Genomic DNA, 26,336 nt, shown 5'->3' with positions numbered 1-26,336 from the left:
CAAAAAACAAAAAACCAAACTTCTGCAAAAGGGGGTCGCTTATCCCTGCTATCTGTACCTAGGCTCCCATTGAGGGCTCAGACTAGGTAGGAGCCACATTGAGAACTAGTTACTCATTTATACCAGCAAGAGTTGTACTGCTAGGCGACACTACCAGACTGTAGGAGGATCCAAATTTTAACAGCCACCGCAATATTCATCACGGCCCCAAACGAAAACCAAATTCAAGTCCACTTACGACCACAGGCCCACCCCACCTAACCAAAAGCTAACCAACCTTCTACCAAGTGTTTACAGCCACTTTCTCTGATAACTTAAGTGGCTCTGAAAAGAGCCTTTGGGGTTAAGTAAATATTCTATTTCGTCCCTTGCGCGCTCTTACTTCGAACTGGTGTACTTGGTGACGGCCTTGGTACCCTCGGACACGGCGTGCTTGGCCAGCTCGCCGGGCAGCAGCAGGCGCACGGCCGTCTGGATCTCCCGGGACGTGATGGTCGAGCGCTTGTTGTAGTGCGCCAGGCGGGACGCTTCGCCCGCGATGCGCTCGAAGATGTCGTTGACGAACGAGTTCATGATGCCCATGGCCTTGGACGAGATGCCGGTGTCCGGATGCACCTGCTTCAGCACCTTGTACACGTAAACGGAATAGCTCTCCTTGCGGCTGCGCTTGCGTTTTTTACCGTCCTTCTTCTGCACTTTCGTGACAGCTTTCTTGGAGCCTTTCTTGGGAGCAGGAGCAGATTTCGCTGGATCCGGCATTTTTGCACGAAGATAAGCAACACTCTACTAGAAGCAATCCCAACTGCGGCAAATGGCTTGGTTACGCGCTACTTATAGAGCCTGCATGCAAATGAAGACTAGCACAGTACTGCGTTTTTATTGGTTAAAATCCAATAGTGTCGTCATAGGGGTGGAGTCCATGCAAATAAGGTTCTGTTCGCGCTTCCTTAGTGGTCATTAGAACAAAAGTCATGTTAACCAATCAAAACGTTCCATTTCACACTGACCAGTAAATTATGTAAAGTGTAGTTTCATGTTTGGGGTCTTTTGCTAACTTTCATTTTTGTTAACTTGCATACGATGTAAATCTGAAGCGCCAGCTAAAGATAAGTTAACATTCTATTTTTGCGTCATTTTACTCTATACTTTGTGGAAGTTTGCTTTGTTTTGGTTCTTGAAACAATACCTCAGCTCCCCCCCCCCCTTTTTTTTAACGGTTTGTGCAGCCTGTCTTATGCAGTAAGATGGGATCTTACATACTCGGGACTCAGCACAATGTCCCTTGCCCCCAGTCCTTTTTATCAGTTTTAATCCCAACCAAAAATTTGGGGATCGAGGATTTTGCCAGCCTAGTTTTAGTGACTGTATAATTGAGCCGAAAACCCATTTTCACAACCCCTTATCACTCATGACTACCGTGTCATTTAATTTCTGTATTAAGACGTGCTAACGTTTACGTTATACAGCAGCTTGCTAAGCATTACAAACGACTGGTAGAGCACGGTATCCTCACTAAACTCTCGTCACAGAAATAGCAAGGCAAGCTCTCTAGAGTTAAGTCACAATGTAAGAGCGGTCTTGGCCGAAAACGACCTAGATCCCTAGAGGTCCCTCTGGCATTAGACAATGTTAATTCCACACCCAAACACCTGGGAGTTCCGCCAACCCTCTTCAGCTGTGCACAACAGAAACCGACCGAACTGAAAGCTAGTACAGCCACTCTTTATGAAAGACGTGGGTGGCTCTGAAAAGAGCCTTTAGGTCGTCTACCTAGACATAAAGCCTTAGGCCCGCTCCCCGCGGATGCGGCGGGCCAGCTGGATGTCTTTGGGCATGATGGTCACGCGCTTGGCGTGGATGGCGCACAGGTTCGTGTCTTCAAACAGCCCCACCAGGTAGGCCTCGCTCGCCTCCTGCAGCGCCATCACCGCCGAGCTCTGGAAGCGCAGGTCCGTCTTGAAGTCCTGCGCGATCTCGCGCACCAGCCGCTGGAACGGCAGCTTGCGGATCAGCAGCTCGGTCGACTTCTGGTAGCGCCGGATCTCCCGCAGGGCCACGGTGCCCGGTCGGTAGCGGTGCGGCTTCTTCACGCCGCCCGTGGCCGGCGCGCTCTTGCGGGCCGCCTTAGTGGCCAGCTGCTTCCGCGGGGCCTTGCCACCGGTCGACTTGCGGGCGGTCTGCTTCGTCCGCGCCATGTTTCACCAGCTTTGCTCACCAACCCCTCGGCAGCCTTATTTATAGACATAGCCTCGCCTTGATTGGGCCAGAAAAGCTAGGAGTTTCCAGAATTGTATCTCATTGGTTAGAATTCAATCCTATTTATCGGGGCAAAATTCAATCGTTTTTCTCTCTTCCCTTATTACTTTCCCTTCCCCGTGCTCTTCTATAATTTTATCGATCAAAGATTTTTTTCTTTTTTGGCCTTTTCCTTTAAAGCTTTAACTTTTGTAAGAGCAATCTATGCAGTGTTTTTGCACGCTTGGGATGTATGTTTTAACAAGTTCTTTACAAATACAAACGTGCCCTAGGTTTCAGACTGCATTTCCGGTTACTAGTTATTGTAACTCCTCTCCCAAAGCTAACATTTTATTTAGATCCTGACACTGTGCTAAGCGCGTTAGATGCGTTTCATAATGACTATGTTCAACAAAACAATATGCAGCTTAAGGAACCAAAAATTGAACTTAATGTTTACCTGATTCGGAACTCCGCCAAAGCTGTGTGCTGACCGGTACCAACTTACATAGTAGAGCCTTCTGCCTTTCTTTTGCCTTTTCCCCCTGGAATGCTGTTTTCTCCTCAATCCATCCATGGCTAATTAGATCCTATGGACGAACGCTTCTAAGTCAGGGAAGATAAGCTGGAAATACTCATTTCTCCTTTACAATGTTCAGTAGTTTTAAGTAGTCCAGCTGCTTATCAGTCAGATTGAAAGTTGAAATGTCAAAGCAAATAAAGTATTAGTTGATTACTGAGTTGCTAGCATATTTTCTTCAATAAATTGTTTTCTGATGCTTTAAAGATTTATATCTTTTCTATTCTCTAAAAGGAAATTGAAAATCCTTTGCCTTTTAGTTTTTTCATATGCTTTGAAGAATTGCTCCGAAAATTGCATATAATAAAACAACAGTCATGTAAGGTTACCAATGCTTAAAATTATAATAGTTACTATTAAAACTTGTAATGCTTATTTGATTGAAAAAGCATTATTTCATTTAAACCTTATGAAAACTCAAACCTGAGAACAAAAACAGGCCCAAGAGTCTCAAAACTTACCTTGATAGTGTCAGTAAGAATGATCATCTTCCTGAAGTCAAAATAAAATAAAAGTGATTCTGAGGGGATTTCCTGAACATTAAACACAAGGTAGAAATTTATATTATATATTCAAGTCTACTTGGGCAGCTGCAATCTCCTGCTTTAGGGAGAAGATCTAAAATGTCATGCAAATGTGTAACTGTTGTGAACAACTGTCACCCTTTCCTGTGATGGTTTTGTAATAATGCCTTACATATAGAGAGCACTACTCAGTATTTAAAAATTCTCTACATACAGTTTCTCATTTAATCCCAACTCTGTGAAATAGATGATATTTTCCTCATTTTATAGATAAAGAAACTGAGTCTCAGAGAAACTATGACTCATCCTGGACAACTAACAGGGACTGCATAATATTATAAAGCAAAAGAATGAAATTACAATGGATTTCCAGTTTCATCAGGCTTGGTATATTTTAAAGCACTGAAGAATTTTCTCACCATACAATCAAATTACTCAACTGAACTATTCCCATCAGAAGAGGAAACTGCTCAGGGCGGGCATCTGTATGACAGCCCAAAGCAGCCCACCCCAATGTCACATTTCTTTGAAATGTTCTTTAAAAAAAATTTTTTTTTTAATCTATGCAACTCTCGGCCATGATGTATAGATGTGTTCATTTAAACAAGAAAGAGATTCTCAAACTGTCTACTTATATAGAATCCAAGAGTCATGGGATTTGTTTTACCTTTATATCATATCATATAAAACATTCCAAGAGTCCTCCTCTGGCTTAATAAAGAAATATTAAGAATTTCTACTTCTCAGAAACACAGTGATACCAATTTAAATATTAATTCCAAGGAAACCAATCAAATAAAATGATCAGAATGTACATTTTGAGGTGTTACAGGAAACATCCCTGTGACTATAACAATCTGTGATGGATGGTTGCCTTAGAAGTCACCTTTCAAAACAGAATTCAGATTCCTATTAGTTCAATTTCACCTGGTCTCCGCACTGGACAATAGAGCGCTAGTCCCGTGAGGGTCTCAAAAGACCACGTTATCAGAAACAAGTTGAGAATGCAGAAGAGCCTCTGCTTTGCTGAAGCTGTGGGGAAGAGGGATGGTTTTCTCCTTTAATATCTCTGAAGTTTCTTTCATCAGAAATATTAAGAATCTGCAGTTTTAAGACTGAGCACTGAAATTTCATTATTTAGCACTGGGGGGCAGGGTGGGGAACAGGCATGAGAAGCTTAAATTTTACCGTGGGAAATGGGCAAAATGTTAATAAGTGAATTATGAGGCATATGTTTTGTAGGTGCATGTGTTTGTTTTAATACAAAAGTAATGGACTAAATTAAAATACATATTCCAGGAAGACAATTTGTGTTTAGTTTTTGACTTCAAGTATACCCAGGGCTTCAAGTATCCCTATTGTGAGACTGAATCTTTGGTTTGTGGGCTAGTCGGGCCATGTGCCTGCTTGCCTTTCATTTTGAGTGGCCTGCAGCCCTGGACCAAATTGAAAAGCCATCGGATTTTGAGCTTTTTTTTCTTACTCCATTTTGAGCTATACTCATTCTCTTAACATCCTGCTCATTGGATAACACCCCCCCCCCAACCCTGTCCTTAACACTACTGCCTCTACTGTACAGTGAGGGGTCATGCAGGGGAGGCAAAAATTATCCTTGACCCTCTTAGGGTCCCTGGCTGGATCTGAACATTAAACTGACAAAGACAGATTAACAGGAGAAAAACACACAACTGAATTTGAGTTTTTCATGACACAGGAATATTCATAAGGAAACCAAGATCTGAAGAAACAGGCCTGAATGTTTTTATGCCAGGTTTGGTGAAAAGTGGGCAGTCGTGTAGAGATATGAGCAGTGAGATGATGAGTGTGGGTTAGTGTAGTAACCTGGGGGAAACAGCAAGGCCTGTCAGTTAGGGTTCTTCTTTGTATCCCTTTGTTTTTTAGAGAAAACGCTGCTCCTGTCCTCTGGATGTAGGGAGGGCACCTCTCACAAGAGGGTTTTATGACCTGTTTTGGGTGAGAAAGTCGGTGACCCTCCTGCTTCTGTCATTTTCTCAAAATTTCTTCAGCTTAAAATATTCAACATGCTAAGCTGACACATTTTGGAGTGGCGTGTCCTGAACCCCCTCAGTGGCAGTATACGTCACCCCTAAAATATGCCACTTTGGTAGAAGGATTATTTTGAGCTAAAGACACTTGAAAAACAGCAGATGCAAGAAGGGCACTCTGACCTCCCCTTTTCTTCCTTAAAACAGGAGATAAAACCCCCACTTGGAAGAGGTCTTCCCGCTACCAGGAGCGTAACCAGGATGGGGAATCAAAGCCAAGAGAAATCTGTACAAACAAACCTTATTAAACTAACCCATATCTTCCTATTTACTTCTCCACCTAGTTAACTCCCCTAGTTAACTGCACCTAGTTAACCACCCAAGCCCTTTGGTCTTGTCATATCCCCAGAATTTATTGTACTTTGTTTTAAAAGATATAAATAAGTGTTGGGGCCTATATAGGTCTTCAGCTTCCTTCTGAAGATTCTTGTGTACACAGAAAAGTATTTAAATTGGTATGCTTTTTCCCTTTTAACCAGACTTATGTCAGTTTAATTCTCAGGCCCAATCACATGATCTAAGATGTAGAAGAAAAATTTTTCCCTCTGCTACAAGTTTACAATTTCTGACTTTCCAACGTAACAGATCCCTGTGGACTGCAGTAGGTTAAACTAATGTTACACAGTATTTCAAAGTTATACAAATGAGGATTTTTGTTGTTGTTGTTCCATTAACCATCCTCATGAGATTTAAGCTACATTTTGTGGGAATTTTAAGGTCTATGTTTGTTTGTTTATAATAGAAATAAATTGGACTTTTTTTTTTTTTTTTTTTAATGTTCAGGCCACAGACGTTAGCATGACACTACTTTTGGTCTGTGGGGAAAATTAAGACAGAATGGTCACAACTCAAATGACACATAGCCTGTCTGCAAAAAAAAAAAAAAAAAAAAAAGTATTTTTTAACATACCTTCTTCCTCAATATTTCTTTCATTTAATTTTTGTAATCACCAGCATGTATATATTATTTCATTTAATATTCACAGCTACATGTGAATTGCTTTCTCAGTCTGAACTTCTTGCAACTGGGAAGGGGAGAGTTTATTTTGGAGAGAATTTTGTTTAGGTAATGCGTGATTAGGCTCCTGGGAGGAGGATTAAAAGTATTGAAAGGGAAGTTTGTAGATATTTGGATTCTGCCTAGGATTCTGTTCCCTCTGACACCAAAAACCATCCCTTCTGTCAGCCTTGGCTTGTGGTTGTCTTATCATGTTGTGATTTGGTTGTGCCTTTCCTTTCTACTAGTGTTTAAAAGCAGTCAAATGCAGGAACTGTTCATTCTATAATTACTGAGCTTATGCTAGACATTGAACATGTCAATTTACAAAGAAAAATAAGCAAAAAATCACTGCCAGATAGTCGTGGGGGGGGGAGGGGTTATGTAAGATGCCAAAGGCATTTAAATTAATATGATAGATTCTGGTAAGAGTCGCTAAAGGGTCAGAAAAGAGCAAATGTGTTTTTCTGCCCTGAAGCAACCGAAGGAGAGGAAGACATTACAGGAGAGGAAAAAAAAATTTCCCTCTACCCTTCCGAGTTCTGAGCTGAAATTCTTGTAGTAAAAGACAGAGCAACAAGAGAAAAGCAAACAGAAGTTTATTAACATGTATACCTTATGCATACATGGGAGATACTTGGCGAAAAATGAGTAGCTCCTCAAAGTGGCTTAGAATTCAGACTTAAATACCATCTTAATGGGGAAAGGGGAGAGATCATGTAGGCCTCTTGGGGAGAGTAAATGATTTTTAGGAAAGATGAATGGGCCCTTAGAAAAGATGAAAGGTATGACAGTTTGTGACAAAGTTTGTCTGAGTGTGGTGTTGACTTCTAGCCTCCTCTCCTGTGACAAGAGTCAATCTTCCCTGGTTGATGAAACCACCTGGGAACGGGATTCCTGTCAATAGAGTTCCTTTCTGAGGATCTGTCTTTAGGCAGAGGACTTCAAAGAAAGCCTGCCCCTGCATTTGCTGTTTTTCAAAGTACTACAGCTCAAAATAACCAATACACCAAGGCAGCGTATTTTGAGGCGGCTTATGCTCCTACCCTCCAGAAACTATTGTGAATTCCAGGGCGTTGATTTAGGTATGTGATCATGATGACAGCATTCAGTGAGCAGAGAGAGAACCCCTGTGTTTATGGAGTGGGAGGGAGGAGAATGTATTCCCTCGGCCCCCAGGAGAGCCATACCTTGGAGATTTTAAGTTTAATCTTTGGAGATTCTGAATTTTGAGTTTAAAATGTCCAAAGAACACCCAGGAGGAGCTACATGTCTGGAGCCCAGAAGTCTGGATAAAGCTATAGATTTAGGATTATTACCAGTATAGAAAGTAGAGCTAAAGGAGAGATGAAAGAAGGCACATAAGATTTTTTAAAAATAATAAACATGTCTCAGAAAAAATATAATTTTTTTTGATGCAGAAACCACATCTCCTGTATTCTTCTGCAGAAGGCCCAGGTAATGAACATGATATCAGTAAGGACTCCAACCAATTTCATAAGGCAGCTTCTGGTAATGACTCTCAGTATGAAGCAGATGTCCTCTTGTGAAACCCAACTCAGCAAACTTTGTTAGCTCCACGTGGGCCTCAATGGGGACACTAATCTGGGCACTGAATCCTGGCTGAAAACATGGTCTAATTTAGAGGATCTGTAGAAACGGCGAATACGCTTCAGTCTTCTTTCTGTACGTATTGCTTCCTTCAGCAGAGCTCTACATGACCGTGCACTGGACCCACTGCCCTCCGTGGGAAGGCTTGGCAGTACCGTGAGAACAGCTCTCCTAGGATATGGTTTCTCCTGGGTGAGGAGCAATTAAAACAGAGACGAGACTCGGGAATCGTGGCGGTCTCCCCGCTTCCCTCTCCACACACATCCCAGCTGCCGCTGCTCTTGAATTCGCCTCCTGGGTCTGTCAGTCTAATTATGGGAACTCCATTGCTGCAGTTGTATGTAACCATCGCCCCGAAGCCTGGGATCCTTCTGTGGGGGTTAGAGCCGGCGGCACGCTCTCTTCTTCCCGTCTCTGGATTCTACTTGCTCTTCTGGTCTTCCCCACTAAGACCTTTCTTATTAATCTAAATTTAATGTTTTCTCCATCCACAGATGGAGAGAGACAGAGGCAGAAACAGCGGCAGAATCCAGAAGTTTGGATCGGAATTCTCCCCGGGACTCTGGCAAATAGACTTTTTTTTTTTTTTAAGGTAAGAGTACGAGGGGGAAGGGGCAAGACAGGGGTAGGGGATCAAGAGGTACAAACTACTATGTATAAAATAAATAAGCTACAAGGATGATTATACAGCACAGAGAACATAGCCAATATTTTATAACTTTAAATGGAGTCTAATCTATAAAAAATGTTGACTCACTGTTGTACACCTGAAACTAATATAAAATTGCAGATCAACTATACTTCAAAAAATAAATAAGTAAATAAAATACAAATAAAAGGTGAGAGTCCGTTAGAGGGAGCTGCGGAGGTGGAAAAGTGTTGGGGAAGCAGCAGAAAAGAAATGACGAAATGCCTATCGGGCGGGGACAATTTAGAAGCTTCCCGCCCGCGCGCTTTCGGTTTTCAATCTGGTCCGATACTCTTGTATATCAGAGGAAAAGCCGCCTTCACAGTCCCCAGACTTGCCTCCAGATAACAGCTAGTCATGTCTGGGAGGGGAAAGGGTGGGAAAGGCTTAGGCAAGGGTGGCGCTAAGCGCCACCGCAAAGTCTTGCGAGACAACATTCAGGGCATCACCAAGCCTGCCATCCGGCGGCTTGCTCGGCGTGGCGGGGTCAAGCGGATCTCCGGCCTTATCTACGAGGAGACCCGGGGTGTGCTGAAGGTGTTCCTGGAGAACGTCATTCGGGACGCCGTCACCTACACTGAGCATGCCAAGCGCAAGACGGTCACTGCCATGGACGTGGTGTACGCCCTCAAGCGGCAGGGACGCACCCTGTATGGCTTCGGAGGCTAAGCTGCCCCTTCTGAGCTACGTGTGACAATCTCAAAGGCCCTTCTTAGGGCCAACCACACAGTCATTAGAGGAGCTGGACACCTGCTGAAAGTAGAGGTAAATTTATGTTTGGCTGTTGGCTGGAGTAGGGGTCAGAAGTTTGGGAGGCAGTGATTCCCCAAACCGCTGAGAGCCTTGAAGACCAATGCCAGTTACCAAAAGCTGCCTTTCACCAGTCGGCCTTCACTGTTACCAACCTGAAGGGCTATCATACTCCAGATACAAGTCACTTCTTGGTTTGCTTTTGAGTGTGCTGTCATTTGTGGCCGTTGGACCAGGCTGTGGGAAGTACTCTGGGCTTCACTTCCCACCCTTGCAAAGGAGGGGAGGGGAGGGGTTAGCTGGGCAGCTTGATGGCTGAGTTCACATTGGATGTTCTGACATTAAGAGCCCCACCTGAAAAGGTGCAAGAGCACTAGTAAAACCAAGTCCAGCCACCAACTATTCAAAAATGAGGTAAATTAGGTCAGAGGTGAGCTCATTGATGCTGATTTAAAATATGCCTGATGAATTATTTGGCCAATGTATGAAAAGTACTCTTGGTTCCCTTTTTCATGCTAAATTAAAAGGCCCTTCACAATTACCTGTTGAGAGTATTGTGTGTGTGTGTGTGTACCAGCTTCAAGGGAGAATTTAGTCAAGGACCTATGAGACATGAGATCCGTCTTTCAGTGACAACATTGCAAAGATAACCGATGCAGAAGAAACAAGTATGAACCTTCTATAAAAGCTGAGCAAACTAGAATCTTACTGTCATGAAAGCAAGCAAGTCTTCAAGAAACAGCTCAGGCATGTCACTGTTCTGTTAGGTCCTGCTGTAATTAAGAATAAGAGACTGGCAGAAACATACCCACCATCAGTACAGAAAGCAGTTTAGTTTTTGACAAGGCAGAAGCAAATCATCCTATAACACCATGGTAAAAAATATTTATAGTAAGCCATTCTCTATGCTACCATTTCTAAATTGCCCTGATGAGGGTTGAAATGTAGGTCCGTACCTCTCATCTTTGAACCAATTATAGTTTTGCAGGCTTAGGATTTTACAGCTAAATCTGGCTGTGTATGTAGCCAAGAAGAAATTCTAGAGAAGAAATTCAGCTCCCAAGAGATAAGTCAGCTGTTGCTTTATCAGTCTCCACACTTGGAGGCTCTCATTATTATCAAATACTTGAGGGTGAACTAGGTTTAAAACATGGTGCTTAGCAATGGAGACCCTAGAAAGTCAAAGGTTGTGAGACTTGCCCTCTAGGAGCTTGCTATCAGAATGGGGAGGAAAATACTGTCTAAAATACATGCGTGCATGCGTACATACTTATATGCACAGCTCAGTAGTACACTGGTGGCACATATTCAGTATGAGAAATGCAGATGAGAATTACTATGAATCCTAACACCACGGAAGTCACTGGCTGCTGGGAAGTGGGCAAGCTTGGCAGTCGAGAGGCTTGTGTCAGGCTGTGAAGGAGCAGAACACCTGGCCTCCTAGTAAGACGTACAGTAAAGGGGAGCGGGAGGATCCGGAAGGGAGCGGCAAGAGTACATTTGTGAGGATGTGCAAGGTGAGAAATAAGAGGATGTTCAAGGTGTTTCATCTTCCCTTTAAATTAAAATATCACCTGCAACTGATGGCATTTAGATTTCAAATACCATTTTTTTTTTAAATTAAGGGCAATGCAGATTGTATATATTTGATCCTTAATGAGACACTCTGGAGAAGGAGATATCAAAAGTTGGAAGAGAAACCAAAGAATAATGGAAGGGGGGAGGGAACATGTCCATTGTCTAAATTAGTGGTTCTCAAAGTGTAGTCTCTAATCCAGGAGCATTAGATCACCTAGGAACTTGTTAGAAAAGCAAAATCTTGAACCTACTCCAGACCTATTGCATGAGAAGCTCACAGGGGTGAGACCTAGAAATTTGTGTTTTAACAAACCCTCCACTTGGTTCTGATACACATTAAAGTTTGAGAATGGTCTCAGTAACAGTGTTTTTTTAATCAAAACTATTTGGAATCTGAATACATATGCCCTAACTTATCTACCGTAATGTTAAGTTTTGCTTTCTTTATGGAAAAAAAATTAGGTGAATGATTCTAATAAATTTTTTGTAGGATAAAATATTACAGGAGGAAAAAGGTAAAATAGCTTATTTCCTCAAAGCATCTAGGGCAAAAAAAAAAAAAGGATGTATGAATAAAAAATATAGTCAGCTTGTTTAACTAAATATTATTGTTTTGTATTTTTAACAATATTGAATTTCATAGTCAATGGATATGTTTCTTTTCTCTTCCTAAATTTCTCCAAGATCTTGTCCTTTAACTATTAATTATTCATCTTCTTTATAGTGACTTTAACAGTGATCCTTATTCCCACCTTGTCTACTCCACAAAATACTTTTATCATAGGGCATGACTGAATCCTCTGATAGCCATATCCAGCCTCTGAATATTGCCAAATTATAGAATACGCATTGTGCATTTTTGTGTTAATAAATGGCTTTTTTGTTGTTGTTGTTCTTAACTATCTGTAACAGTGAGGAATATAATGCTATTTCATCTCTGATTTGCTAACAAAATACTTTCCTTCCCATTTCTACCCATAAGTCACTCACGTGCTCTCTGTAAGCCAGCCCTGGTTGCCAACACTTTCCCTCCATGGGTGAATTCAGGACTTCCACTAGAATACACGTGTACAAATTGTTCTCATCCAGTCTGCACATCTACTTCCATTACTCCGGTCATAGAGGCACTTAAGTGTCCCACTGACTAATCAGGCTTCACAGTAGACCAGTCTGAAGCCTTATCTTTCCTCTCCAGGCTCCCTACTTCTCTGAATAACAGCATTATCCTCTTGAAGGCTAGATGCTCCTGTCATCTTTCGGGACATTCTTATTTTCTTCCTTTGAAATCTTTTACTCTGAACTTTATATTGTAGCTATTGATATGCATGTTATTTCTCTACTTGAGCCAAAATAATTGAATTGTCATTAATGCAGAATACTACTAGTATATACAAATATATATGGATGTATAGAGAATTATCAACAAGAACGTTCACAAAAATTTAAGAGTGATTTATAGGTGTTGATTTTTGTTACATTTATAGAGTACTTTTGAACTGTTCAGAAGTTTAAAAATAAGCATGTACAATTTCCCCCAAAAAGGTGATAGACAGATAGATAGATAGATAGATAGACAGACAGACATAGGGAGATAATCTGGGCTATATGAACCATGGAAAATCTTAACTTTGTCAAAGTTCAATTTTCTCATCTTTAGTGTGGCTGAGAATTCCTGCCTTTCTCACAGGAGTACTTCAAGGATCAAAGAAAAAGACTCTGTGTAAGACTAAAGTAAAATCTTTCTATGTGAAAGCTTTATAGTGACAAAGAAACCAAAGTTGATGTATTTATTGCCTATTTCACCCAATCTAGCTCTTCCATGCTCCATAGTCCCTGGGGAAGAGAGGGAGTCAGTATAGCCAAAATTTAGAGAACAAAGGAGACAGTGGGTAAAGGTGACTATGAACAGGTTGGCAGGGCCAGATTTTTTCAGAATTAGACCAGAAAAATGTAAAATCTTCAAGAACCAAAGAGACTCCCCAGCTGACTTGACTGTTATAATGTGTTAAATGTATTATTTAAGAATATTCAATTATTCTATAGAAAATAGGAGGAATAGACAAATAAAGAGAAGTTCCTTGTAGATAATAAGTAAGCACAGCCTGTGAGAGAGGGTAGACTTAACTAAACAGAGCATCTTCCAACATAGATATAGGAAGGGGTGGAGGACCAAGTAAGCACCATGTCAAATACACGTGAGGTACCTGAGGTACCCAGTGTTTACGTCTTCTATCAGTCATCCATTGGTGACAACCACTGTTGCCTATATTGTCCTCTGCATGCTAAACACAGAGAAATCCATAGCTATTCAGCAGGTTATTGGTGAATTACAACTATGGCCAGGCATACTTGCCCCTGTGTCTCACTGATCAAGCAAGTGTAAACTGGCTTCAGGCACCTTCTATCTGCTGAGTCCCCTTGCCCACTTCCATTTCTAGTCCTTTTAAGTGCAGCATCAGTGGGGAAGGCTAACTGCCCTAGAGCAAGACATGACAGAACACCATGTAACCCAGGAGTGGATTCTGTGTTGTACTTCCCCCATCACCACACTCTGTTCTAAGTGTGTTAACTTCACTCACCACTTTCGCCTTGATCCTTGTTTTATGTTTTAAATGGACTCAGTTAACTGTGTGATTTGAACATCTTCATTTGGCCTATGAGCCTTTCTGTTCAGTGAACTCTGGGATTTCTTATCTGGTGATAGAAGACTATGATTACAACAACGTACTTTCTTATCACAACAACCTTATTATAGAAGAGGGCTGGAAATAAGGTGAGGGGGTTGGGGGAGGAGAGAACATGGGGTTGTGACCATCCAGGTACCAGATGGTACCCTAAGCATATCTAGTTCTTGCAATGAGGCAGCCTTTAAAGTGAAATGGTATCCTGGCTGAATAATGGCAGCCACTGAGGTCATCTTCCTCCATGCTTTTCCCAGCTTTCTGACAGCAGTTTGGCTTCCCAGATAGATTTGCCTGCAGGGAGTTAATGGGCTGATGAGTTACATTTCTCGTTGGAAATTAAGAGCATGAGTTCTGGAACCAGACTATTCAGGTTAGGATCTTAACATCCCATTTACTAACAGTGAAACCTGGGGGAAATTCCTTAATCTCTGAGCCTCATTTTCTTTATCAGTAGCATTACGATGAAAAGAATACCTATTGTATCAAGCTTTTATGCGAGTAACATGTATTAATATTTATAAAGCAATAAGCACTGTGAAATTCAATAAATGCTAATTCCTATGAATGATAGCAATTATTACTGGGGGTTATGAATCTGTCCCTTGAGAGTCTGGTCAGTGGGATCTAGTCCCTCAGAGCTCACCACCCCTGGCTTATCAACAAAATGAAATTTCTGAGCCTACAGAGCCAAGGACCAGAGGCTGGAAGGGAGTGAGCATGGGTACAATGTCCTGTGTGAGTGGCCAGCAATTCATTTCCTTCACTGCTGCTTCACGATGCAATAAGACTGAATGCAACAACTTCCCAACCATTAAACACAAAATCCAGGTAGCAAAGGAAGAGAAAAGGGGGGAAAGATCAACCAAAGAAACACAAACCCCAAATCAAAACCTGGCTGAGGAAAATTCAGTCAGGAGCTCAAAGTTTAGCTCTGAGCAGGGACTCCTATGGGCCGGAGAGGGCCCACTGCCTTAAGAAAGAAAGTTTGCAAGATCAGAAAACACTTCACATTTTGCTCACCTGGTCTAGGAGGGAGCATGAGATTCAGAACTAAATAATAAACCAACCAAATTTAAAAGTTTCCCAATGTCCAGAGCCAGTTGTACCAAAACTCTGGGAGGCCAATTTAGTAATACCTATCAAAATAACCATTCAGATATACTGGAAAATGAGCCCCAAGTTATACGTACAAGGATAATAACTCGTGACGGTGTTTTCAGTAGCAAAAATCTGGAAAACAAATATCAATATGACTTTATGTAAATAAAGACACATCCATTAAATGTAAACTGTGTATTCCTTAAAAAGAACAAAGAAGATTGATACAGAGGCATTTTTATATCTATAAAGTTGATATAGAGTGACTTCATATATAAATATAAATATACATGTATATAAAGATCCCCCCCTTTGCTTTTTTACTTTTATATAAAATATATGTATACATTTTTTACTTACATATTTCACTTATATATAAAATATGTATATTAAGTGAATTAAAAACAAAAGGCAGGACAGTGTGTCTTCCATGTAAATTGTCATATAAAAACATTGGTAAATAAATAGAACATTTTTCTGGAAGTACATAAGAAACTTGTAACAGTTGTTACCATTATGAAGAGGAAATGAAGTAGGAGCCTGGGAAGAAGAGGATTTTGCTTTTCTTTTTATTCCTTTCAGTTCTGTTGGATTTGCTCTCAAGTCAAGTCTCACTTTTATTGTATGTGTGCATCAACAGAAGTAATCTAGACAGTAGGATTATGAGCCATTTTGTTTTTCCATTTTAAATCTTTATTATAAAAAATGCTCAATGTTTTAAAAACATAGGAGGGTGGATAAACCATCTCAAAACGCCTAGCCTGGTGCCTGGCACATGGTAGACAACACATATTAGGTAAGTCTTTAAAAAGAGAGTTTTATAAATTGAAAAAGAAAAGAATTCACTAAACAGGTGTCTCTGTTTCAGCAGGCGTTCCCCTGGGTGAAATCCCACGCCCATCTTGGTGTGTGTGTGTTTGTTTTGCCTTGTTTGTTAATGAGGCCTGATGATAGGTTGCTTCTCCGCTGGGCTACCCACACCCTAAAGGGCTGAACCTTGGAGAACCTTGAAACTAGGCAGAGACTGGACACAACAGAATAAAACCTGGAGTTGTTGGTTGATCCCGAAGCAAGCTGAGACTGATATTTTGAGAAGGTTAGTCTGGCTGAGCTGTGCACAGAGGACTGAACGCCAAAGAATTAAAACTAAAACCAGTTGGGGGGCTGCTATGAGCTATATAGGGCCCTGAACAAGAATGGTGGCAGCAAAAAGCAAACAAACATACAAACAAAAATTTTAAAAAATAATAATAAAAAAATGGTGGCAGCAGGACTGAAGGTTGGAAAAATCGATGGAGATGGAAGGAGGCACAGAAATCTCTGGTTTCTCTAAACTTGAAATGGTCACTGGGGCTGAATTTAGATGTCTCCCTTCAATTTGAGGCAATTTTGAAACTAAAGAGTAATGAGGAATAGTTCCCATCTGTTGAATATCTACTATGTACAACTTAATATAGTTTGCATAGTTTACAAATCTTCAGAACAGCCCCAAAAGGTAATTAGCACCATGTTACAAAGCAAGAAACTGATGTTCATACAGTTTAAATAACTTGGCGTTCTCTGATACACTATGAGTCTCCAGAATCTTACTAAAATACTGGTCTAAATTTTTTAAATCACAAATAATCTGAGGATCTTTAATACATTTGCTATACTTGTTTAATAGAACTATACAATATCGGTGCTGAAAAGGACCCAGGAAATCATGTAGTCCAATTTCCTCATAATGTTCCTTCTGGTTTCAGGACAAAACTCTAGCTTCCCTTCCCCACCAGATCCCTCCCTAAGTGGTGTAGATGTTCCTCAGAGGCCTGTCCTTTGGGCCATCCCTTTATAAGCTCTTCCCAGGGACTCCCAGGGGTTCCTCTAGCTCTTCTGGGCAAACAAGGAAATCCAGCTGGGTCTCTACACTCCCAGCTGCCTGAAGGCCATGGCCATTGGCCTCTCCGCTTCGATACCTCTGTCCCAGTGTGGCCTGAACTCCTCAGCAGCAGTCCCTCCCAGGCTGCCTTTCCTGTGAGAGTGGCATCGTCTCCCAGTCACTCAGCAAGAAGGGCTCGAGACACCTTTGATTGCTTTCGGCTGCAACAACCTCCTACCCCTTCCCCCACCCAGGTTCAGGGGGTCTTCCACACGCCATGACGTCAAAACCTCCCCCCCAGCTCGTTGCTGTGGCTGCTTCCTTCATGCTCAACCCTCAGCCGCTCTCACCTGCTACGTCCCTGAGGCCTGGGACTCGGCCTCCTGCCTCGGATGCTGCTCACTTCTCACTCCTTTCCTCCCCGAGATTAGCCTCCTTTACACACAGCTCTGATTATGTTACCCACCTGCTTCAGGCCCTGTCCAGTTTTGGTTTTCCTCGCTTTTCTAATTTTCTTTTATTCCTCATTTCCCTATCTTTTCCCCATTCTCCCTCACAGAAAACCATTCTGGTATGTTTAAAGTCTCTTTATTTCTGTATATGATTGCAAAATACATTCATGTGTTTTGAATTTTCATAAATAATATTTTTAAATCTCATTCCCTTTATTGCCTCATTTCCCTCAGAATTATGTGTTTAAGTTCTGTCCTTATAGTTACGTGTCCATGTAATCCACTGTCTCTCATTGCTGCAGAGGACACTGTGGAGCGTATTCACCACATTTTCTCTGCTCACACTCTCAGTGATGAATGCCCACATTGTTTCTAATGCTCCATCATACTTGTCAGGTTCCCTGAGAGAACATGTGAGAATTTCTTTTGGATAAATACCCAGAAACAGAATTGCTGGTTCCTATGATGTGTAACCTTAACTGGCGTCAGAAGTACCAGGCTTCTCTCCAGAATTGCTGCCCTAGGCCACACCCCACCAGCTGTGCACCAACCTTCTAAGCCCTCCAACCTGACCAACACTTGTTATGGAAATGACAGGCCAGCCAAGAAACAAGCACCTCTCGGATGGTTGGAGTACTCAGATTTATTACCCTGGCAGGCTCAGAGGGGCTTCTGCTCCGAAGCTCTGAGCACCTCCAAGATGTGTGCATGGGGTTTTATAGGGTTAATTACAAGCCTGGGGGCTGTTAGCCAATAAGGCTCGAACAGCAAAACCAAGGAATCAGCACACTGGAACTTATCTATTAGGAACAGATCACATTACTGACACTTGTTGAGCTTGGATTTACGAGTTAGCTTGTTAGCCCAGTAAACTGACACTAAACTTCAGATTTACGAGTTAGCCCAGCAGAACTTCGATCAGTAAACCGACACTTATTACACTTAGATTTACGAGTTAGCTTGTTAGCCCAGCCCGGCTTTTCCTTCACACACTTAGCATTATTCGGCTTTCCATGATTTGCCAGAGTACCCAGCATAAAGTGGTACCTCCTTATTGCTTTCCTTTTAGTACTAGTATTTATGAGCATTTCTACAAATGTTTTTTTCTTCCTCTTCTTTAATCCTTTCCCCTACACTCTTCACAGATTAAAATCTACCCCTCTCCAATTTGGCATTTTAAGTCCCCCAGTAAGCTGGCCTCAAAGGCCCCACCACTGAAAAGTCATTTGCCATTCCTGGTCTTGGTCCTCCCTGTGGCCTGGCCACCACTCATAATTCTCCTTACCTTTTTCTGGTTCCCTGCCCCATCCCAAGTTCTCCTACAAGAAGAGCTCTTGAGTCCCTCAGTTAGAATTGTCCTTTCCCTCTGAACTTCCAGATAATTCATCTGCACCTTTCTCTGCCACCTTTCACATGTGCCTTCATTATAGTGCATGTCTTCTCACAGAGCCTGAAGACCTGGTTCCCATTTCTGCAAACTCATATACATGTCTCCAGCTGTGAAGAATTGCCAGGCTTCTTTGAACAAAACAAAGAATTTTTAATTGTGAGGTGATTTTACTTTATTCTTTGTAATTTTCTCTACTGCAGTGGTTTTCATTTGCAGGTTGTAACCCATGAGCAGGTGGTAAAATCAACTTAAAGAATGGGAGCCAGTATCTTTTATTAATGAAATAGAGAAGGATTGAAAATATCCAAGGTGCAACCCAAGTGAAAAAAAATCCTTTTGTATAACTTGTTTCATTTTAGATACCTGTGAATGTGCAGCAGGTAGTAATGTAAAATTATATCTTACTATAGTTTGGAGACAGAAGAAATCAGAGCTGTTATACAGATATAGTGATACTGTATCTCTGTGTGTAACTATTGTGTGTATTGTTTTCTTCTGAAGTAGTGAATCTAATACAAAAAGAAAAGCAAAACACAAGACCCAGGCTCAAGCTCTACCTCTGCTGTCTTCTGCTTATGTAACCCAAATCCCCAGGCGTCTCACCCTCAGCAGGTTTAATTTCTCAACTATTCAACAGAAATTTATTTTTTTATTGACATATAGCTGATTTATCATGTGTTAGTTTCAGGTATACAGCATACTGATTCCATTTTATATATATATACATACATGTGTGTGTGTATATATATATAACTGAATATATATATAGCTATATAACTGAATATATATTCTTTTTCAGATTCTTTTCCATTATAGTTTATTACAAATATTGAATACAGTTCCCTGTGCCATACAATAGGTCCTTGTTGTTTATCTATTTTATATATAGCAGTGTATATCTTTAACCCCAAACTGCTAATTTATCCCTCCCTGCCCCATTTCCCCTTTGGTAACCTTAAGATTGTTTTCTATGTCTGTGAGTCTATTTTCAACAGAAATTTTAAAAGCCCTTCCTCCCTTTCAGGGCTATTGTGAAACTGGATGCAAGAAGGTGAGTAAAAGATGAGCCATAAGCCATCTAGGAACCTGGGTATTCTTACTGCCTGGACCACACAGTCTAGAAGCTGGGCATGTGTTGAAAATTATTCACCAATTTGTGTGTGTGTGTGTGTGTGTGTGTGTCATTCTTTTTTTTTCCATGACATGATTTTAATTGAGACTTACATCAATTCATATTAATGTCACTAATATTTACATCATCGATATAGCAATCATGCTACCAATATTGCTTTATGACTGTAAGTAAGGCTCTGTTCTAAGCACTTTGTGTGGGCTACATTATCTCTGTTCATCCTCACAGCAATCCTGAAGTGGGTGCAATTATGATCCTGCTTTACACATGACGAAGTGGAGATATTCTTCTCTTTGGAGCCCTTTCTTGGTTAAGGGTCAGGATCCCTTGTCGGTGGTGCGACATCATGTACACACAAACACCATGCAGAGAGAAGCAAAAAGTTCTCTATTTATTGATTCTTAGAAAAGGATTTATATAGAACATGCATGGTGCCTCGCATAGCATCTAAGTTATAACAATGTTAATAATTTTAAGCTAGTTAGGTTCCCAGGCTCCTGCAGTAAGCACAGGATGTTACATGATCAAGGACAGATTGTTTTAAAGTTTGTCACAAGACTTCATTAAGTAGGCCATCTCTTGTCCAGCCGGCTGTGCTTGTCTTAGGTTGTCCTCATCTGAGGCTCTTACCCGTCGTTGGCTTTGCAGCCGTCCATACTGGATACATTAAATAGGCCATCTCTTATCCAGCCAGCTACGTGACATTTCTCACAGCTTGTTTATCAGTTCAGCCCATGGCTTATTCTCTAGAGCCTTCAGGCGGGGGCCTACAGCCCTGGCCCTACCCACCAAGAGGTCTCAGGGCTCAGCCCCAGTTCATTGTAGTAAGGACCCTAGACTTCTGTCTCCCAACCCCTTTCTCTCCTCTACCATCCTTTCTCCCCTTTCTGTCTCTCTTTATGTATACGTCCCTCTATGTTCCTGATCACATCTCAATTTCATATCAAATCCCCAAAAAGTCCTGTCAGCAGGGCTGAATCTGATGTCTTTGTGGATATAAAACCAGACACTCCTCCCCAGAGCTCCTGCATCCAGGAATAGACTGAGGGCGCTGGTGGGTGTGTAGCTCAGTGAACTCCTCTCTCAGTTCCTGTCACCAGGAGCAGGCTGTCTAGGACTATGGCCATTCATAGGTAAGGGGCATCTGGAATTTCCAGATGGGCAGTTTCCTGCTTCTGTATTGTGGGACTCCCTCAAGGACCTTGGAAGTTCTTCCCAGAGGTCCAGTACAGGCCTGCTCTTGATCTGTAACTTCGAGGACCCAAGAACTGGGGGCATCTTATGCTCAGCTCCTTCATATAAGGCAGAGTTGAAGATCAGGGGAATTGGGTCCTTCATCAAGCATCTCCTATCCACCTATGGTGTGCCAGGCACTATTGGATGCTCATGCCACCCAATAAGGACAAATCCTCAGCCTGAGGAATGATGCCAGCCTAATGCTGAGGGTAGGGGATAGGAAGGGATGTAGGATAGGATGGGGAGAGGCGAGGAGGAGGGCAAAGAGGAGAAAGGGAAGGAAGGTCACAGAGGGCTGAATCTTGAAGAATGAGCAGGGATTCTCAGGGCTACAAAAAAGAGAAGGACATTCTGGAGAGGAGAAATGGAAACTGAAGCATTGTATACTTCGGGACTGAGGATGTTCTGAGGGGCTAGAACCTACCTCTTCAGCTGGCAGAGTGCTTGGAGCCCGAGGAGACTCTGGGAAATATCAGAGATAAATTGTATATTAAAATGACTTTTATTGAGATTTTTAAATTTAATAACTATTAATAGAGCACCTAAAAATAATTGAATACTTATTCTGGACCAGACACTGTGCTAGGTAATTTATAGAAACTGTCACTTAACATTTCTGACAACACTATTAGCAAGATACTGTTGTCACCATTTTACAAAGGGGACAAGTGAGGCTTACAGAGATTTACTTGCTGAAGTCACATGCCTGTTATATGGGCAAGACCAGGATTCAAATTCAGGTTTGTTTAACTCCAGAGTCCCTACCAATTATCAACCTCCACTGCTCTGACTGCCATGCAAAGGAAGGTGAACTTTATTCTGAAGGAAATGGGAAGAAGGTAGAAATTTTTAAAGAATGACTGTGACAGTCTCAAAAAAATGCGTTTTAAAAAAGACAGCTCTCATGCGGAGTGGATGCTTAGTCGCAAGGCAGAGTATCAAGACAACATTTAATCCTCTAGAACAGGGCTGGTAAGGGCGTCTGTCTACCACAGATGGATAGACAGAGCGTGACAGAATTAAAAGTCAGATAGTAGATTTGACATCTGGTGACTCATGAGACTGGGACAAATGACAAGAGAAAGGAACTGCTGACCTGAAGAGATGGGGGAGGGAGGGTAAAGGTGTTTTTCAGTAAGATGGAGAATATGGAAGGGAAAAGATAGCTTTGGGAAGCAAGATGATGCAATTTTGGAAATAAGCTGAGTTTGAAGTAACTGTTATCCATTCAGGACCTGGCCACCAGGCAGTTAGAAATATTCTTGTAGAGCTCAGGACTGGAGTCCCAAGACAAGATACCAATCTAGGAGCACTTGGCAGAGTAGGTATGGAAAGGCAGGGAATCCATGACCTCTCTTGAGTTTCGAAGAGGAAAAAATAACAGCCAAGGGCAGCATGAGTGAAACCAGGAATACTGATGGGGCCTGGCAAACAAAGAGGACATGAGAATGCGGAGATGGGGACCTAGAGAAGGATAAGTGTGATCAGGAAAGAGTGACCGAAGGACCAAGTCCTCTTCCAAGGAAACAAAGGTGGTGTCAAAAGGGCTGTAATACCCCTGTAGTTTCCCTCAACACACACAAATGCACCTGTCCCCCACTACTCTAAGAATTAAACCTGAACAAAGACTTTTTATATTTCTAAAAATCCCTGAAGACAGGCTACACACATGTCTGAAAAAAACATGCAAGGACATCTCCAAGTTGGAAGACAACGCTGACACAGGTTCAAGTTTTTAGAGACTACATCACGGAGTACAGTGATTCTCACTCGAACTGGGCAGGGAAATAGTCTGTTGAAGGCCCAGCTCACAAGAAAGTGGCCTTAGGGTCTATACATACACCCTGAATGGATTTTGATGAGGAACGAAGATGGGAGACATTATCCTGTCTAGCGAGGCCCTAAATTATCGATACTTTAAGAGCAGGAAACCCGTACTTACTGGGCAGACTGGGACAGCCAGGGGGGGCGACCTCCCTCCCAAGCCGGAGGGCCCCGCAGGGTGGGGCCCTTTCTCGCGTGGGTGAGGAGGTAGCGGGCTCTCACCCATCCCCTGCTCTCAGCTGCCTAATCTAAAAGGCCAGCCCCTACGCGCTCTGGCCCGCGAATCCCGAGCGTCCCCTAGTGACTCTCCGTGGTCTCAGCGTGTCACTCCCCCCTCCCCCCCACCTCCCAGCGCGATTACAGCTCTGGCCCACCTTCGAGTGCGGAGACGCCCCGGAAAAGCCCGACCAAAGTGCGCAAAGCCCGCTCTTCCAGGATGGCCCGCGGCCGCCTCCAAGAAGCGAAGAGTGGGTGCCCTGGCCGCGCCCAAGAAAGCAGCGGCGACCTCGCCCGCCCAGATAAGGCGGCTAGCAGGCAGGGACTAGGCTCGATACCTGGCCCCTAGCCTACTTGCTGCACACCCAATTCTTTGCCCACTCTAGCGCCCTCTCCTCCCGGATTATAAGGTCTGCCGGAAGAACACTGACGAGTGGCACAGCTTCTTCCAAGTGCAGTTGTGAGTGGCTCTGAAAAGAGCCTTTGGATGTGATGGAACCTTGAGCCGAGCGCGCGCTTCTTAGGCCCGCTCCCCGCGGATGCGGCGGGCCAGCTGGATGTCTTTGGGCATGATGGTCACGCGCTTGGCGTGGATGGCGCACAGGTTCGTGTCTTCAAACAGCCCCACCAGGTAGGCCTCGCTCGCCTCCTGCAGCGCCATCACCGCCGAGCTCTGGAAGCGCAGGTCCGTCTTGAAGTCCTGCGCGATCTCGCGCACCAGCCGCTGGAACGGCAGCTTGCGGATCAGCAGCTCGGTCGACTTCTGGTAGCGCCGGATCTCCCGCAGGGCCACGGTGCCCGGTCGGTAGCGGTGCGGCTTCTTCACGCCGCCCGTGGCCGGCGCGCTCTTGCGGGCCGCCTTAGTGGCCAGCTGCTTCCGCGGGGCCTTGCCACCGGTCGACTTGCGGGCGGTCTGCTTTGTACGGGCCATAGCGAGCCAAAACACAAGATTACCAGCACAGCGCTACGCAGGGAGAGTAAGCGGGTCCCGGGCTGCGGCAGCACTCTTTATAGGCACTGTCTTTTACCCCCCCCATTGGGCGGGACCAGAATTGAAAAGTCCCGCGCTGGCTGCCCATTGGCTGTGACGCCACCCACCTTCGAGCCACTCATTGGCTTGGGCAGAACCCTCCCTACCCTCGACCGCCCCTCCCCCTTCTACTTTCCAGTTTGCCAACAGTCTTCCGTGCCTTGTCTTTCTTCCGGCCGGAGAGTCGTCTTTGAGAGCAGCTAGGTCAGTGTTCCTCAGCCCTTCTCTCCCTAGAACACACTACCCGCGATACCCTCTTCCTTTCCGCGCTTTCTGGCTCCCGAACTGAACCGCAATCTCCCGTTTGTTCCCCCGCCCCGTGAACACCTGTTACCTTCTCTGAGCCCTCTAGTTGGTCTAACGGGTCGTTTTTTCCCTGCCTTTCCAGGGGAAAGTTACCTGCGCCCCGCCCCCACTCCGGGCGCAAGGCTCCGCCTGTGAAAGCCTAGAGTGGGGACCTGTATCTGCGTCGGGGAGGCACGTCTCTGACCAACCTCCCGCCTCCCCAAGACAGTAGGCTCACTTAAGCCAAAGCCCAGGTGTGCCACACCCCCGAAACTGCCCGCTCCCCTAACCGGCAGGGGTGTTCAGGGTGGGCTGTACGCGTGCGGGAACGTCCCCCTACTATGAGACCTCAAGTGTTGGTCAAGGGCCTCGGGAACAGCTACAAGTGCGCCATGGGCACCTGACTCCCAGTTAAGAGAGCGGAGGCGAGGGGTGGGGAAGAGGAGTAGAAATCTGACAGGATACTTGAACCGAGCCCACCGTAGTGCCCCAAACTTTCTACCTCCACGTGCGTTAAGCCTTAGGCCTTAACGACTCCTCCACTCCCCGCCCCAGCAAGAGTACGGGGATAGTTTAAGCACTCGAACTCGACAGGCGAGGAACGGTTGGGAGGAACAGGCAAGTAGCACTCCCTCCCCCCCGCCAGTCTTCCTATCCCTGGGCTCCGCATTTACCACTGGAGCAGGGTGGAACTGAAAACATTTGTTATGGCTACTGCAACAACTCTTTATTTGAGAGAGTGAGTGGCTCTGAAAAGAGCCTTTGATTTCGCGGGTGCCCCTTCGAGACGAGGACTGCAGGGGGCTTCTTGCCGGCCTTACTTCCCCTTGGCTTTGTGGTGGCTCTCGGTCTTCTTGGGAAGCAACACGGCCTGGATGTTTGGCAGGACACCACCCTGGGCGATGGTGACTTTGCCCAGCAGCTTGTTCAGCTCCTCATCGTTGCGGATAGCCAGCTGCAAATGGCGAGGGATGATGCGCGTCTTCTTGTTGTCTCGCGCCGCGTTGCCCGCCAGCTCCAGAATTTCAGCCGTCAGGTACTCGAGAACCGCCGCCATGTAGACTGGGGCGCCAGCTCCCACTCGCTCGGCGTAGTTGCCTTTCCGCAGCAGGCGGTGCACTCGCCCCACCGGAAACTGCAGACCAGCGCGGGACGAGCGAGACTTGGCCTTAGCGCGGGCCTTGCCTCCTTGCTTGCCACGACCAGACATGACAGCAGTAGTTTCTGTGAAGTAGCTCTCACTTGACAACCGGGAATAGTCGCCCTGAATGCAACCCCGCTTCAACCTTTTATAGGCAGAACGGCGATTGTCTACGGAGCACTCTGATTGGCTGTCGCACAGCTTTGACCTGGTAACCAATAGGATAGCTCAACCAGAATCCACTCATTTACATAACCTCGTCGCCCTCGCAGGAGCGCCACTGAAAACTCGCCAATCGCAACGCGGCGTAGTCAGAACCCTAATTTGCGTACCGCCTGTGTAAGTACCGAGTCGCTTCCGGTAGCCTCTGTGCTGCCGTTGGGTTTGCGTTCCTGGTTGTTCCCGGTTGTCCCTGCAGCTTGTGCTCGCCGTTATGCCTGAGCCGGCAAAGTCTGCTCCGGCGCCCAAGAAGGGCTCGAAGAAAGCCGTCACCAAAGCTCAGAAGAAGGACGGTAAGAAGCGCAAGCGCAGCCGCAAGGAGAGCTACTCCATCTACGTGTACAAGGTGCTGAAGCAGGTGCACCCGGACACCGGCATCTCGTCCAAGGCCATGGGCATCATGAACTCGTTCGTCAACGATATCTTCGAGCGCATCGCGGGCGAAGCGTCCCGCCTGGCGCACTACAACAAGCGCTCGACCATCACGTCCCGGGAGATCCAGACGGCCGTGCGCCTGCTGCTGCCCGGCGAGCTGGCCAAGCACGCCGTGTCCGAGGGCACCAAGGCCGTCACCAAGTACACCAGCTCCAAGTGAGCCCCTGCCAGGACGTGGCGCTCGCACGAGTCGCCGGGCCGCTTGCCGCCAAAGGCTCTTTTCAGAGCCACCCACCTTCTCAGTCGAAGAAGCTGTCATCTTGTTTACGTGGGTCTTCTGTTATGCCTTGCTTCGCTCTTTTGT

General features: G+C 44.4%; 5 protein-coding genes across 21 annotated transcripts in view; 2 read left to right on the top strand and 3 right to left on the bottom strand.

The window, feature by feature from the left end:
• LOC102520902 (histone H2B type 2-F) overlaps positions 1 to 985 on the bottom strand; it is a 55,631-nt gene extending 54,646 nt beyond the window's left edge. For 16 of the 17 annotated variants that reach the window (XR_004314056.1, XR_004314053.1, XR_004314055.1 and 13 more), the window contains exon 1: positions 383 to 985. Coding sequence is in view for 11 of the 17 variants with exons in the window: in XM_006195438.3 (XP_006195500.2) it covers positions 383 to 759 (377 nt within the window). In the remaining 6 variants the exon portion in view is untranslated. The remainder of the gene's footprint in view (positions 1 to 382) is intronic. The other variant, XM_032464391.1, reaches the window with a different exon arrangement.
• Positions 986 to 1,122: 137 nt separating this feature from the next.
• On the bottom strand, positions 1,123 to 23,960 carry LOC102520432 (histone H3). Its single transcript, XM_032464776.1, has 2 exons — positions 23,449 to 23,960; positions 1,123 to 2,198 (listed from the first exon to the last, which is right to left on the bottom strand). Exons 1-2 carry the CDS (start codon positions 23,851 to 23,853, stop codon positions 1,785 to 1,787), a joined length of 819 nt encoding a protein of 272 aa, XP_032320667.1. The 5' UTR covers positions 23,854 to 23,960; the 3' UTR covers positions 1,123 to 1,784.
• Positions 8,988 to 10,310, top strand: LOC102520673 (histone H4). The gene has a single exon (XM_032464403.1). The coding sequence runs from the start codon at positions 9,059 to 9,061 to the stop codon at positions 9,368 to 9,370; it is 312 nt and encodes a 103-aa protein (XP_032320294.1). The 5' UTR covers positions 8,988 to 9,058; the 3' UTR covers positions 9,371 to 10,310.
• An 837-nt stretch (positions 23,961 to 24,797) lies between the features above and the next one.
• Positions 24,798 to 25,475, bottom strand: LOC116658757 (histone H2A type 2-A). Its single transcript, XM_032464387.1, has one exon. It carries the CDS (start codon positions 25,445 to 25,447, stop codon positions 25,055 to 25,057), a length of 393 nt encoding a protein of 130 aa, XP_032320278.1. The 5' UTR covers positions 25,448 to 25,475; the 3' UTR covers positions 24,798 to 25,054.
• A 232-nt stretch (positions 25,476 to 25,707) lies between these two features.
• On the top strand, positions 25,708 to 26,336 carry LOC116658758 (histone H2B type 2-E). The gene has a single exon (XM_032464388.1). It carries the CDS (start codon positions 25,812 to 25,814, stop codon positions 26,190 to 26,192), a length of 381 nt encoding a protein of 126 aa, XP_032320279.1. The 5' UTR covers positions 25,708 to 25,811; the 3' UTR covers positions 26,193 to 26,336.

This window comes from Camelus ferus, chromosome 21 (genome assembly GCF_009834535.1).
Source record: "Camelus ferus isolate YT-003-E chromosome 21, BCGSAC_Cfer_1.0, whole genome shotgun sequence".
Classification (NCBI taxonomy): domain Eukaryota; kingdom Metazoa; phylum Chordata; class Mammalia; order Artiodactyla; family Camelidae; genus Camelus; species Camelus ferus.
This window is presented reverse-complemented; position numbering and strand designations above follow the sequence as displayed.